The 16,078-nt window shown below is 38.6% G+C and overlaps 2 protein-coding genes across 9 annotated transcripts in view; one reads left to right on the top strand and one right to left on the bottom strand.

Moving 5' to 3' along the window:
- Syncrip (synaptotagmin binding cytoplasmic RNA interacting protein) overlaps positions 1 to 16,078 on the bottom strand; it is a 39,447-nt gene that overhangs the window by 22,681 nt on the left and 688 nt on the right. For 7 of the 8 annotated variants that reach the window (XR_001228922.2, XR_001228923.2, XM_013346378.2 and 4 more), the window contains exons 2-6: positions 15,072 to 15,231; positions 14,256 to 14,374; positions 14,030 to 14,137; positions 11,224 to 11,337; positions 10,948 to 11,124 (exon numbers count right to left, since the gene is read on the bottom strand). Coding sequence is in view for 6 of the 8 variants with exons in the window: in XM_013346378.2 (XP_013201832.1) it covers positions 10,948 to 11,124; positions 11,224 to 11,337; positions 14,030 to 14,137; positions 14,256 to 14,374; positions 15,072 to 15,219 (666 nt within the window). In the remaining 2 variants the exon portion in view is untranslated. The remainder of the gene's footprint in view (positions 1 to 10,947; positions 11,125 to 11,223; positions 11,338 to 14,029; positions 14,138 to 14,255; positions 14,375 to 15,071; positions 15,232 to 16,078) is intronic. The other variant, XM_013346379.1, reaches the window with a different exon arrangement.
- Positions 15,494 to 16,078, top strand: part of LOC106143781 (nascent polypeptide-associated complex subunit alpha, muscle-specific form-like) — a 2,220-nt gene continuing 1,635 nt past the window's right edge. Inside the window, exons 1-2 of the mRNA XM_013346355.1 lie at positions 15,494 to 15,561; positions 15,644 to 16,054. Of these exons, the coding sequence (XP_013201809.1) occupies positions 15,494 to 15,561; positions 15,644 to 16,054 (479 nt within the window). The remainder of the gene's footprint in view (positions 15,562 to 15,643; positions 16,055 to 16,078) is intronic.

Below are 16,078 nucleotides of genomic sequence, written 5' to 3'. Positions count from 1 at the left end.
TAGCCCTTGGAAGTCTAAGGCAGGAGACCAGCGTGTGTTATATATATATATATATATATATATATATATATATATATATATATATATATTACAAAGGAAAGAAGGGAGGGGACAAGACAAGGAGAAAGGTGAGAGAATACCCACCTCATTTACTGCTGAACCCTGAGGCTAAGGGAAAGAATAGAAACAACCTGATTTTTTTATGACAATTTCTAATTAAATACGATATGCCCTAACTTTTAAGACACGGACACTTAGGCAGTTAGGGTTTTTCAGCACAGCATGATGGTATGAAGGATGAACAAAATGTGAAGTCTTTCATATTTAGTAAAATGGGTTCTCAAAACGGTTTTAAAAATCCAGCTTTCTGAGAAAGCCCAATGTCAGTGAGATGACAAAGAATAAAAGTTAGATTCTGTCTGTAGTGACGTTTCATTTGTATTTTAATAAATAAGGCTTGCCTGAAGATCATTGTAAAAGAGCCACACTGGTCAGTCTTACAGACCAGGCAGTGTTAACACACACCTTTAATCCCAGTAGCCACACTAGTTTGCCACAGAAAACAGGCAGTAGAGGAGGATGCTTTTAAGCCCAGAACTAGAGAGGAATATAAGACATAAATAACAGGTTTCAGACACAGTCTCATTCTTAGGATTCCTGAAAGCAGGATCACCATTTTGGACTAAGGAAGAGTTAAGAGTCAGTGGCTGGCTGTTTTGCTTTTCTGACCTTCAGGTTGAACCCCAATATCGATCTCTAAATTTTTTTATTAGTCGTGCTACTTCTGACACTAATCAGAGTGTGAGGAGATGACTTGGGGTAAAGTGCTTGCCATCCAAGCATAAGGCCCAGAACTCCCATACCCAGAACCCATGTAGAGTTAATACAGTAACACTGTATTACCAGCATATCTTACAAAGATGGAAGGCAGAGACAGGAGAATTCCTGGAAAATTACTGACCAGCCAGTCTGGCATACACAGAGCAAACAAAGATTACCTGGTCTCAAACAAGGTGAAATCTGTTTCCTTACTCGAAAGACAACTCTTCTTATGCCTACATATAATGCTCAAGACTTAAGCTGTTCCTTATGTTTGACTAATTCTATTCCAATAATGGAAGCAAAACTACCTACCTCCAAGAAGCCAGCACTCTCAAGTATCACTTCAAAGTGTCATCTACAATATAATATTGGTAAATACAGACTGAGATTGAGGAGACTACTAATTATTTCACCCACAGATACATACACCTCTACTACACAGTCTAGCTTACCAGTCACATCACATTAGTTATACAATGATTTGACTATACCTTGTGAACTTTTTCCCTAGGCTATCAAATGCTTTAGATACTAATTTTCTCATCCAAAGTACAATCTTTTTTCTTCAAAAAGATTATCCTTATCCTCCTTATTGTTGTAATCCCTCTTCTAGCCTTTATTTTTTTATTCAAACATTTTCCATAATTCAATCATTTTTTTATGTCATGACACCCACTCTAAAGTTCAAAACTTTATACAATGAAAGAAATCATTGCAGTTTTAAACAACTACATTCTGGCTTATGTGTTACAGACAACTACATTCTGGCATGTGTTACAGATTTATCTCCTACTTATTTCTATAAAATACTGTTAAAACTAGCCATATTTTCTTCACTGTGCTACTCAATTCTGTTAAGCCTTCTCTACCAACCCCAACCTAAGTAAATCCTTCTACCCTCCCTTCATCTTTTGCCCCATCTGCTTGCAATTTAATCGTAAATAATGTCTTCCGTCTATATAAACTCTCCAAACCAACACTTATGCACCTATAATAAAAACTGTCATGCTAACATTTCTCTCATATACAGACTACAGTATTTATAAACATGTGACAAGAGGGCAGAAGGGGATATCTGAACAAAGTATACTAGCAAGGGAGAGAAATAGGAGAGAGAAGGGGAGGCAGTAACAACAATGAATAATGTACTTACTACTATGCAATATAGTTAAGATTTAATAATGGAAATTAAATAGACTCAAAAGAATTCAGTAAATTCATGTTAAACACAAGTATTTTCTAAATTGCTAGTAAAATAGTTCATGGATTTTTCACCAGCTCTATTGACTAAAATGATTATACATACATGATGGTAGTACACACATCTATGTGAATTATTTGTATATATTTTGTTTAACAAGGGTCCCATAACACAGTCCAAACTGGCTTCAAATTCATGGCAAAAACCTTAGCCTCTTGAATGCTGCAGTTATACACCACCAGACACAACACAAGGTGAAAGTTATGTCATCTGAGTGTCTAAACCCCCAGAATTGGGAGGCTGAGGTAAGCCCTTTTTCCAAAATTCAACGCTAATAAAAATTTCACTGTCAATATACAAGTAGATATCATCTCAGAAAAATAGAAAAATAAATTTCTATAAACACACATGCCATGACAGGTGCTGCATACATATCCAGCAAATGGTCTTACACATAAAAGTAAATTTTTCTTGTTCTAAAAAGATACTATTTACTTTGAGATCTTCTACACTACCTATGTAATTCAAACACCTAGGCTACTTGGTACATTAACGTACTACTACTTAAATTGCTATGTCTAGTTTATGGTAGGCAGTCCAGATAAAGAAACCTAGTACCACACTTAAGTGATGCTAGTAAGCTATAAGCTACATTGCTTCACAGATCACTCACTCTGCCCTCTAAATTCATTCCTCTATATTCATTCTCAGACTTCATGAACAAAGTTTCTTTGTGCAATGGAAGGTAGTTCGGGCAGAAACTCACAACCAAGTGTAGGGATAAATGTCAATTGAGTACTCAGTTACAACTAAGACAGAAAGTCAGGGAGGGCCAGAACAAAGTGTCTTCTAAGACTTGACAAGATCATTGCACCGATAAATACACAAGCTAGTCAGCACTTTAACACGAAGAAGCAAGAAGTTCACTAGCCCCAATTCCTAACTGAGTACATATGGTCACTTAATTGCTTCTGGTATAAAGGGAATCAAGTTTTATTTAAGGGTATGGCCCCTGGTAAGTTGACCATACAAAAAAGCATATGGGCAGCACAAACTGGACTCAATGGTTTATTTTTTAAAGGATGACCTGCCTTTAATTCAAATACTCAGAGGCAGATAGATCTATGAATTCCAAGGCCAGTCAGACTACTCAGTAAGACTTTGTCCTTTAAAAGAAAAGAAAATAACGACATTGTAGAGAATAGAGAGGTGGGAATGGAACTGGAAGGAGTTAGGGGAGGAATGTAAATATGATCAAAATTCATTGTGTGAATTTTTTTTAAACAGACTATATATACATTGGCTTTCAAGACAGGGTTTCTCGGGGGCTGGAGAGATGGCTCAGCAGTTAAGAGCATTGCCTGATCTTCCAAAGGTCCTGAGTTCAATTCCCAGCAACCACATGGTGGCTCACAACCATCTGTAATGAGGTCTAGTGCCCTCTTCTGGCCTTCAGGCATACACACAGGCAGAATATTGTATACTTAATAAATATATTTAAAAAAAAAAAAAAAAAAAAGACAGGGTTTCTCTGTGTAGCCCTGTCTGTCATAGAACTCAGAAACACTCCTGTCTTTTCCTACCAAATGTTTGGATTAAAGGTATATGCCAAAGTGCCCAATAAAATTAATTTTAAAAGAATCCCGAAGTTGTTTTAACTTCATGACTTTTCTTTCGTTCTCAACAATAAACTCAGTTTTACAGATAACCTACAAGAAAATGCAAATTTATAATCTGTAATAGTTTGATTTTTTTGTTTTGTTTTTTTAGTGTCTTTTATATTTTTGTTTTGTTTTTTTTTTAAGAGACGTGGTCTCACTACAGAGCTCTGTAGCCTCTCCTCCCAAGCACTATGATTAAAAGTGTGCGCCCCCATGTCTGACTTAAAGTTTTTATCCTAAAGAAACAAACCAATATAAAAAATTTAATATCCAAACATCTTAACCTAGAATGTTTCTCAAAATACAACATAAAACAAAAAAGTGCCTCAATTTTTATCTATGACACACTAAGAATTTTTCCCAATGTTTGGTTCTGTATAACTAGAATGATACTTCAATTACATAAATATTAACATTGGTCAGAGTTATAACTCAAATAGAACCTCAAAATATACCCACATTAGGATAATTTCTAAAGTATGTTCTACTGAAAAATTATTTAGGAAAAGCATGCTCGTTTCCACAAACACAAAGTAGCAGAAAACATTTAAGTCAATTTCGGTTTGGTTTTGTTTTTTATGGTGTTCTGAGACAGGGTTTCTCTGTGTAACAGTCCTGGCTGTCCTGGAACTTGTTGCTTGGCCTCAAACTTACTGAGATCCGTCTTCCTCTGCAACCCAAGTATTGGGATTAAAGGCGTGCACCACCTGGCCAATTTTGTATTTTCATGTTTCAATCACTTCATTCCCTCCAAAATCTAGTTATTTTCATCTTAAAGTAAATCTCATAAAATTCCATGCACAATAAAGAATTCCTTTTTAAGGGGCTAGGGAAATGGCTCCAGTTAAGAATAGCTGCTCTTGGGCTGGAGAGATGGCTCAGTGGTTAAGAGCATTGCCTGCTCTTCCAAAGGTCCTGAGTTCAATTCCCAGCAACCACATGGTGGCTCACAACCATCTGTAATGAGGTCTGGTGCCCTCTTCTGGCCTGCAGACATACACACAGGCAGAATATTGTATACATAATAAAAAAATATTTAAAAAAAAAAAAAAAAAGAATAGCTGCTCTTTCAGGACTACAGGTTTAATTCCCAGCATACATAATCCAGCTAATCTTCTGACCTTCAAGAGCACTGCATGCATATGTTGCACAGAAATACATGCAGACAAAAATATCCTAAGAAATTTTAAGTTTTTAACGGGGCTGGAAGAATAGATGGGTTAAGAGTACTAGTACTAGCTATTCTGCCAGAAAACCCATATTCAATTCCCAGCACCCACAGGGTGACTCACAACCATCTGTAGCTCCAGTTCTTGGGGATCTGATACCTACACTTCTTTCCTCCACCACACCAGGAACATAAATGGTGCACATGCATACATAACACTTATTTATACACAGAGCTAACTTCAAAAAAGAAAACCCACGCCTTTATTCCCAGCACTTGGGAGGCAGAGGCAGGAGGACCTCTGTGAGTTCAAGGCCAGCCTGGTCTACCAGGCTAGTTCTAGGACAGGCAGCCAAAGCCACAGAGAAACCATCTCAAAAAAAAAAAAAAAGGAAAAACCTTGGTGGTACATGTCCTTCATCCCAGTAGTCAGGAGGCAGACGCAGGTGGAGGATCTCTGACTTTGAGGCCAGACTGGTCTACAGAATGAGTTCCAGGACAGGATCCAAAGCCACACAGAAACCCTGTCTCAAAAAACAAAAATCTTAAATATAAAGGAAGATACATCCAAGTGATTCCAATGGATCTAATTGCCATTAAGAATATCTTTTTAAAAGGCACCAAATTGCAAAGTCTATTTATGCACAATTAAAACATTGTGACCCTATATAAGAACCTGTACCATAGGCAGGAAAAAAAAAAATGGAAAGGTTAAAGATGAGAGTTTACAGACCAATCAAAAAGGCTACATGGTCATCTATGTCAAGTTTCTGTATTAGAGTTAAAATATACTATTATTAATACATGATATATATTCAAACAGTAACAATACAAATTTGGATTTTATTTATTAAACCATGGGAGTTTTCTAAAACATCTTAGTCTATTTACTGGTACTCAAAAATCATGTTAATAATGAAATATATGTTGTCACTATTTAAAGCTTCTGGAGCTCATCTACAAATGAGAATCTGATAGGAAAAATGTAGACTACAGGAACAGAAAGCTGATCTGGCAGTTTAGAGCATTGCTGCTTTTGCAGATGACCAAGGTTCGATTGCCAGCAAACACATGGTACTTCACAACTATCTGTAGCTCTAGTTTCACAAGATCAGATGCCCTCTTCCAACCACCTCGGGCACCAGGCAAACACACAATCCACATATATACATGTAAGCAAAATATTCAGACATATAAAGTGATCTTTTAAAAAAATTTCCACATTAATGCCAACTTAATCCTTTCTTCCCCACCTCCCACCCTCCAAGAAGTTGAGTCTGGTATCAACAGCAAAAATTCTCTATTAGTTTTAATTTAGTAAAATGGTTGTCTTCATCATTCACGTTACTACTCCAACTTTAAAAGGCTTTTGGATTTTGTTTTTCAAGGGCTTAGGGAAATGGCTCAGTCATTAAGAGCACCAATATGCTCTTCCAGATGACCCAAGGTTCGATTCCCAGCACCCACCTGGCAGCTCTCAGTAGTCTGTTAACTCCAGTTTCAGGGATCCAACACCCTCTTCTGGACTCGACAGGCACCAGGCACACAAAGTGGTACAGATTTACATGCAGGAAAAACACCCATACATGTAAAAAAAAACACTTTTTAAGCTACTTTATTGCTACTGAGCAAAAATGGTATATTTTATATCCCAAGCAAATGATTTTTTAATGTGTCATGTACACATGTATACTGTGGAAATCGAGCTAGGTGTCTTCTTTTATCAAATCTCATCTTATCTTTAAGACTGGGTCTCTCAGTGAATCTGGATAGAGTTTACAGGTAAGAACAGCAAATGAGTTAAAAGGATTCTTTGTTCCCATCCCCCAGTACTTGGATTACACAAGTTTATCACCAAGCCTTCTTTTACATGAGTGCTGAGGATCTCAACTTATATCTCAAGATGGCATAGCAGGCATTAGGTCACTGAGTCATCTCCCTAACCTCGAGATGATTTCTAAGGCACTTCTTTCTACAGCCTTTACTTCACCTCAACTAACTTTTGATACCTCAAAGGTTACCAGACTACAGAGAATGGCTTCCTTCTAAAAGAAAAGCATTCTTTGTTTTTCAAGACAAGGTTTCACTGTTGCTTTGGAGTCTTTCCTGGACCTAGCTCTTATAGACCAAGACGACCTCAAACTCAGAGATCCGCCTGCCTCTGCCTCCCGAGTGCTAGGATTAAATTGTGCACCACCACCACCAGGCTAAAAGAAGCATTCTTTTAAGAACAAAGTTGGCTATTACTTAAAAAAGAAAAAAAAAACTAAATTTCCTGAATTCTCTTTAAAGAAATCCAGAAACATACTTTTCTAATGTTATGACTACATATTCAATTCTACTCATCAGTAGAGATTCAAGCAACAGAGAAAACTGCAAAATACACTCTTTTCTTAAAATGATGGTAACCATACCAAATCTGAAAGTCAGAAAGATACAGTATACAGAAGTTTTTGATTTTCAAGCCAGTCGTGGTGCTTAAGAGGTTAAGATTCAGAAGAATCCCAAATACAAGTTTTCCATGGCTACACGCAAGTTGGAAGCCATGCTTTGGCTACAAGACACTTTAAAAGAAGGTGATCAATTTTAGAGCATTTCAGAATATTTGGTTATATATGCTACGTTATTACGCCAGCAAATTAAAGACCACGCAGTAAGTGCAGTAGTGGCATAACCAACCACTAGCTTGGATAAGACCACCTTTTTTGTTGTTGTTTTTCGAGACAGGGTTTCTCTGTAGCTTTGGCGCCTGTCCTGGAACTAGCTCCTGTAGACCAGGCTGGCCTTGAACTCACAAAGATCCTCCTAAGACCACCTTCTTAAAGAGAATACAGAGCCAATACTGTAAAAAGTCTATGGCTGGAAGTCACAGGCAGGCGAAAGAGGTCAGCCATGTGCTGTTTTGTTAATTAGACATTTAGTTAAACTGTCTTCTAAACATTTATGGATTCCTTTTTTAAAAAAATAAATTTTTGACTATGTTGGCTGCAGGTATCCAAGGAGGCCAGAAGATGGTGCTGGATATCCTGAAGCTAGAGTTACAAGACTATAAGCCACCCCATGTGAGTACTAGAAACTAAACTGGGGTCCTCCACAAGAATATGTGTTCTTCATTGCTGAGCCCTCTCTCCAGGGCCCCTAAACATTTAAATTTATATTCATGCTCTCAGCCTTGGGCATAGAAACACTTATTGCAAAGGATGATGCAGAGACTCATAATTAGTCAAAGTACTGAGAATAAGGGACTATTGATTGCTTGGTCTAAATAAGTCAATTATATTTTTCCCTCCAAGGCTCAGGGAGCAGCACGGAATTGGGAGTAGAAAGACTGTCAGAGTTAGAAAATGGGGAGGAGTACTATAAAGAATGAACTTCTGGATATGACATATCTTCGCAATCACAGATACAGAGGAGTTGAGCTACTTTTAACTCAAGGATTAGAGAGGGTCTCAGGAGGTCCCACCCTTCCGTGTGGAGCAGTTGGGACGTTCATAGCAATGGTGGGGGACATTAATTTCTTCAGTGGTGTAACCACTACAAAACTGTCCAGGAAAACAGCCTCCTGCTCATTCTCAGACTAGTTGGGAAAAACAGGTTGTCAGCAAGAGGGGTAAGGGTGGGCTAGAGAGATGGCTCAGAGGTTAAGAGCACTGACTGCTCTTCCAGAGGTCCTGAGTTCAATTCCCAGCAACCACATGGTGGCTCACAGTCATCTATAATGAGTTCTGGTGCCCTCTTCTGGCATGCAGGCATACATGGAAGGAATGTTCTATACATAATAAATAAATCTTTGGAAAAAAAAAAAAAGAAAGTAATGGCCGAGGACGTAAATATGTTATCTTATATACAGGCATGAAATTGTCAAAACTAAAAGATAACAGTAAATAACCCAAATTTTAAAAAAAGTACATGGTGGTGCATGCCTTTAATCACAGCACTACAGAGGCAAAAGCAGGCAGATATCTGAATTCCAGAGCTGTAGTGAGACCCAGTCTCAAAAATAAATGAATGAAAAAAATAAAATAAATGAATGAACGAACAAATACAGCCTCAGAAATCTGAGGACTTCTAATTCAAATATCCTGCTTATCCTCTTTAAGAATTTTCAGGGTGGGACTGGAGAGATGGCTCAGGTTAAGACTACTGGCTGTTCTTCCAAAGGTCCTAAGTTCAGTTTCCAGCAACCATATGGTTGCTCACAACTATCAGTTAGGAGATCTGGTGCCCTCTTCTGGCCTGCAGTCATACATACAGACAGAACCCCATATACATAAAAAATAGGTAAGTCTTTAAAAAAAAAGTATTCAGGAGAAATTAGCCTGAAGGTTTTAAATATGTTTAGATTCCACAAAATTTAACAAGTATCTAACATAGTGAGTTGTTTACAAAAATTATAGGCAAGTGGAAAAGGAAGATTTCTGGAAGTTTGAAACCAGCATGGTTACAATTTCAAGTTATAAGTAAGCTCAAAAGCTGGGCAATGGTGGCGCGCATGCCTTTAATCCCAGCACTCGGGAGGCAGAGGCAGGCGGATCTCTGTGAGTTCGAGACCAGCCTGGTCTACAGAGCTAGTTCCAGGACAGGCTCCAAAGCCACAGAGAAACCCTGTCTCGAAAAACCAAAAAAAAAAGTTGTAAGTAAGCTAACACTACAAAGTAGAAAAGAAATAACACATTCCTTATGCTTTAACCCCTGGCTCTTATAAAAAAAATTTATAATTTAGAAATTAAAATATAATTACATCATTTCCTACTTCCCTTCATCCCTGCAACTCCTCAGATACATATACTCCCTTGCTCTCAAGTTAATGACCCTAATTATCGTGGTGGTATATGGGGTGGGGGATGGGGGATGAGCACATGCACATGTGCGCACACTATTGGGTTTCTCACCACCCTACCAGGCTGGCCTCAGTCATGGTAATCCTTGTGTCTCAGGTGCATTCAGGTATGAGCTTTCTCAACCTTTTTGATTCGTATAATTTAATAAAAGTAATATGTTTTAGAAGCCATTAATTCTTAACATTTTTAGAATTAGAAGAAAAAATTGGTGTTTTTTGGTTGTTGTTGTTGTTTGTTCTTTGTTTTTTTTCCAAGACAGGGTTTCTCTATAGCTCCGGGAGCCAGTCCTGAAACTTGCTCTATAGACCAGGCTGAAATCAAACTCACAGCGATTTGTTTGCCTCTGCCTCCCAAGTGCTGTGATTATCCAATGTTGTTAAATCAAATGTTCCCGCTCACAATAAAATCCTTTATGTTGCTATCATCCTGATGTCTCTGAGTATTTATTGGTTGGTTGGTTGGTTGAGACAGGAGTCTCAGTGCAGCCCTGGCTGTCCTGGAACTCATTCTGTAGACCAGGCTGACCTTGAACTCAGAGATCCCTTCCCTCCTGAGGGCCGGGATTAAAGGCAAGCACCACCACCACCCAGTTGAGTATTTTTTGTTTGTCTGTTTTTTCGAGACAGGGTTTCTCTGTGGTCTTGGAGCCTGTCCCGGAACTAGCTCTTGTAGACCAGGCTGGTCTCGAACTCACAGAGATCTGCCTGCCTCTGCCTCCCGAGTGCTGGTATTAAAGGCGTGCGCCACCACCGCCCATGTGTGGATGTTTGGCCTTATGTATGTTTTGTATAGCAAATGCAGGCTTGGTGCCACCAGAAAAGGGCAACAGATCCAAGAACTAGAGTTACAAATGGTTTTGAGTTGCTCTCTGGGTGCTCAGAGTTGAACCTGGGGTCTCTGGAAGAGTAGCCAGTGCTTCTAACAGCTGAGCCATTTCTTCAGTTCTCTTTTGTGAATTTGTGAAGGGAAAAATATCCAGGTGTGAGAAAAAACCTTTGGGAGCCACATCATAAACCTTTTCACAGTCCCTTAAAGATATATCCAAAGACAGATCTTTCGATAATCAACTAGGAATTCTATATGACCATCTTGAGTCTTATCCACTATCCCTGCTATACAATATTAGAGGAAAAGTAATAGGCACATTGCCTCATCAGCACTTCAAAAACTGCCTGATAAGGCACATAAGAAAAACCTGACATTAAAGATAGAAATTGTAAAGACTAAAGGGGGGGGGGGGGAGGCGCAACTTACCAGTTTAACAGCTTCTTGTGCTGCTTCTTTTGTACAAAAAGTGACAAACGCATAACCTCTGTTGAGACCAGTGAGTGGATCCATCATTAAACGAAGATCCCATATAGGCCCAGCTTTCTCAAATAATGGAACAAGTTCATCCTCAAATAGATCTCTGGGGATCTTCCCCACGAATATCTGTAAATTAATACGAATTTACAATCAAGGAGAATTCTTTAGGAAATTAGATGCCTCTAACTTTTACTACAAATGGTACAAGTTTTTAAGTTTCTTTACCTCAGTGCCAACAGAAGGCTGCTGACCTGAATAAACGGAATCTGGAGGTGGTCCCCCATACTTCCTCTGTCCGGTAGTCACATCAAGTGTGTAGCCTGTTCTTTCCAAGAGTGCCTTGAAAAGTTCAAATATTATTAATGCTTCATTCACATGTTCACACACATACAGTTAGGTCAATCCTGTTCAAATCTGTTCAAATCTTAGCAACATTCCTCTATATAATATGTATGGTCTGTGTTAGAACTCTCCTTTCTATGTATACTTATCAAAATTTCAGGACTTTGTAATATTAGTTTTTAGTGTCCAATTATTTACTGAGCAATAAAAAAACTAAAATCTATCAAGAACTTAAAATATATCCACGCTTAACAAAAATTTAATTGAAAAAAACTATGACAATTTGATTACTTCCCAACTCTGCATTTCTTAACCAATAAATTCTTGTACCCAAACCCCAGACACACGGTGCCATTTATGGGCATTTTGTGACCCCTAAAGATACCACTCCACTCCAATAAACCAGGCCCATACAGTTGGAAGTTATGTGAAAAGCTTCTTTATTATCTGGTGCTGAAGTACTATATACCACACAGCATGGCTCATTCAGAAAAAAAAAAAAAAAAGCCAAAATGACTTTGAAAATTGCATGAAACTTCTACATTTAGTTCCCTCAACTGTTAAAACATAATTAAGAGCTTCTCTTCATCCTTTATTTTAAGTAAAAGTAACAAAAGGACATATATAATCCATTAAGTAATAAAACCTCAAAAGTTCTATTCTCCATTATATCAACTACAAAACAAGTTTTCTAAGTAATGAAACTACTGAGTTAACTAGCTGACAATTCAAAATAAAAAGACGTGACAAAACTTATCAAAATCTCATTGAATGACTAGACACTGAGTCACCTCAGTCCCCCAAGATTTCATCCTTTCCACTCAAATAGCATCACAAATGAAACTGTGGGTACTATAGCTCAGTGGTAGGTGTTTGCTTAACATAACCTGTCCAGAAACAAAGTAAAAAAAAAAATTCACTGATTTATGAAAATATATCAATTTAAAAAGTATTCACAAACTTTTTAACCAAGTTTCTTAAACAGCTTTATGTTCTAAGCTTTTTCATTACACTCAAATTTTACTCCTTTAAAGGTTTGACACTATGATTAACAACCAAATAGGCTACCATTCCTTTTGCTCATAGAAAATCTTTATGCTACAAAAGATTTTTTTAAGCGTAATATTCGTATGTCCCAAATAACACTGTCAACCTAGGTAAAAACTAATTTATCACCCTCCATCAAACATTCTTATAAAAATGCCATAATATGGGGACTGGAGAGATGGCTCAGAGGTTAAGAGCACTGGCTGCTTCTCCAGATGTCCTGAGTTCAATTCCCAGCAACCACATGGTGGCTCACATCATCTATAATTTGATCAAGTTCCCTCTTCTGGCATGCAGACAGAATAATGTATACATGATAATTTAAAAAAAATGGCCAAATTTAAGTCCCATTAAAGTTTATTCAACCCTCCTGCTTCCAGACTTTCAAAAAATTTTAGTAATTCCTCAATCAATGGAATAATTGCAATGTAAACAACTAAACCCACTTTTAACAAAAAATCTAAATTATAATCCAAACTCAATGCACTCACTAGACATGTGAAAACTCATGATTTCTGATAACTTCATATTCCAATTGTGTTCATGATTCAGGCTTCCTTTTCCAATACAGGTAAAATATCACATTTATGCCCTTCTTAGTAACTGGTTTTCTTAAACCATAACCTTTGCCTCAAGAAAAGTGGAACAATATTAAAGAACACCAACTTAAAACTAACAAACCATATTCAACTATACTCACCAATACAAACATTAAAAATCTAGCTAAATGAGGCCATTTAATCTCCTTTATGACCTTAAAAATCAACCAACCAGAATCAAAAAAAAACAAAAAACATAAACAAAAAAAAAACCCAAACTTTCACCCCTAACCTAATGTCTTTGCTTACCACACTGAACAGCACTATTGTCAAAAGTTGGTTTTAGAATATCAGCCAGGCAGTGGTGGCGCACATCTTTAACCCCAGCATTCAGGAGGCAGAAGAGGTAATCTCTGAGTTTGAGTCCAGCCTGGTCTACAAGAACTAGCTCCAGGCTCCAAAGCTACAGAGAAACACTTTTTTTTTGGGGGGGGGGGGGGGGGGAGAACGACAACACTATCCTTGGGCCTGGAGAGATGGCTCAATGGTTAAGAGCACTCACTGGCTGCTCTCCCAGAGGACCCAGGTTCAATTCCCAGCACTCACTTGGCAGCTAACAACTGTCTAACTCCAGTTCCAGGGAACCTGACACCTTCATACCAAAAGCACATAAAATAAATCAATAAAAAAAAAAAGAGAGAGAAATAACTATCCTTACTAACCCAATTTAAGAAGCAATATTAAAATTCCAAATTTATCAGGACCCAAGCCTCCCAAGAAAAACAATCATCCATCTGCCCCCAGTTTTATTTGTCAATAACCTGTTAAGCATGAATTTAGACTTAACCATGAATCTTTCTCTTTTTAATTTAGATAGTACAATTTGGAACATAAGTGGCCAGACAAAATAAAAACAAATTATTTTGAAAACCAAAATAAAAGACTTTGGTAAGTTACTTTTCAAAATCTAGTCACTAGAAAACAATAACCTTAGAAATATACTCATGCCACACCCCAGGAATAGTTACCAAAGCTAGAAAAATAAAAAAATAAATAAAATAAAAAAAAAAAGCTTAAGCTACAGAAAGTTTTTAAAAACATACCTTAATCTTTGCCTCATCTGGTCCTTTACTAGAGTCTGCTACTTTGGTCCCTTGTTTCTCTCTCTGCCTGTAAGTCTTCATGACTCCACATAAAAAGGCACTTTTGTTCTGTAAAGAAATTTTCCATTCATAAACATTACTATTATGTCTGTATCTAATTAAATTTAAATGAGCAGATCAAAAGTACTTTTTTATTCTTTCTACACTGACATTAAATTAACATTACCTGAACATGAGAGAGATCACTGTCTTTAAATTGCTGAAGTACTGCCAATGCGCCGTCTTCATTGAACTCTTTTAAAGCTTCGATAGCTCTTTCATCTAAATCACTATGTGCAACTAGCCCTGGAGAAGAGAAAATTTAGTTAGTTATCACCTTTTGAATTTTTCAAGTTATTTCTTCAGGAAGTCCTGTATTGGCCAATACAGGTACACATGTGACAACGATTCTATTCCCCTACATAATGAAGAACAAACATACTCTAGCCATTCTGAACTAAGTCCTCTCAACCACAAAAAAGGAGTCAACATATTTTACGTCCCGTTTTGTGTCCAAGTAGTCCTGAACACTGCAGTATTTCTACAGTAAATATATAGGCCTACAAATCCTAAGTCAACCAACAAAACACCAAGCATAACAACTGAACATCTACTCAATGTCAAGTGCCACTAGAAAAAGGAACCACCACTCCAAAAGACAAGAGAACTAGCCTACAGTTACCAAGTTATTAAACAAGAATCCTGCTTTAAAAATACCCCAAAAAGTCACATGGGCTGCTCTCAACATTTAGCAGCTGTTGCTACTATCATATACTTAACCATCAGGCCAGACAGCCTTTCCCTGGGGAGGTCTTTTCCCCCACTTCATCCCTCCCTTTACACTTTAAACTCTAGATCAAACCTAAATTAACCAACTATCAGAACAAGGCAAAGCTCCAGTTCCCACATTTATTGGAAACCACAAAAAGTTGCTATTTTAGCTCAAAGCCAGAAATCCAATAGAAAAATTTCATAATGTAATTTTGCAAGTGTTAGTTCTTACCTGCAACGTAAATTTCATCTAGTTTTTCAGCAACTTTCTGTGGTAAACCAGCATCAAGCAATGTCTGAAAATTTTCTGAATGGATAACTGCAGAAGTAGTATCCATGGGCTCTTCAGTACCATTTCCATTAACATGTTCTGTAGCCATGTTTCCAGAGATCTGTTCAAACGCAATAAGCAAAATTAAACTAGGATCTTCAAAAAGAATATAGGACAATGACAGTCCCAATCTTTACTTTCTCTACCAATAACTACAACCAGCCAGACAGCGCCTCCCTTGAAAGAAACCTTAAAGTCACCGACCGTCACCTGACAAGCCAGATTTGGAGCCCGGGTTACAGAAGGACCGATTCACTACATTCTTCCTGAGCACCACCCCTGACTTCACCTGCGAACACTCGCTAGGAAGAACCTTATTACAAATGAAGCCCAATCAGCACAGGGACCAGCCCAGCCTGCCACAGGCAGCAGTTCCACAACGGAGAATAAGGTGTGTGCGAAGAAAGCAACGCTGGGCTTGTCTCTCTCCAAGGTAAACCAGAAAGTGCGCTTTTCCCGCCTGCCGCTTATAGATCAGTAACAACAGCCAGCGAAGAACAAAGCGCTCACACAAGCCACCTTCCCACCACCCAATTCCTCCACCCTTCACCCCCACACCCCAAAGCCCGCCCCCGACTCCGCACCCGGAGCGGCAGCCTCACCACTGCGGCCGCCAGGAGCCCATTCAAAACACGTGCTCTGCGCCTTCAAATGTCCTACAACTTCCTTCAACGAAAACCCACCGAAGCACCGGGCCAAGGCGGTCGTCACCGCCTCCCCACATCACCCCGCAGTCGCGGTCCGAGCCCCCCGAAACGGTGCAGCCGCACAATCTCGCCCCTCAACACCGAGGCCGCGGCGGCGCCAGACCACGGGCTCTCCCCGCCCCCCAGCGCCGCCGTCTCCGCCGTGACACATGGCTCTCCGCCCCGGGCGCTCCCCAGGCGCCCGCGACCCCCGGCCTCCCG

This window comes from Microtus ochrogaster, chromosome 5 (genome assembly GCF_000317375.1).
Source record: "Microtus ochrogaster isolate Prairie Vole_2 chromosome 5, MicOch1.0, whole genome shotgun sequence".
Lineage (NCBI taxonomy): Eukaryota > Metazoa > Chordata > Mammalia > Rodentia > Cricetidae > Microtus > Microtus ochrogaster.
Note: the sequence above shows the minus strand (reverse complement) of the source record. Positions and strands in the feature narration are given on the sequence as shown.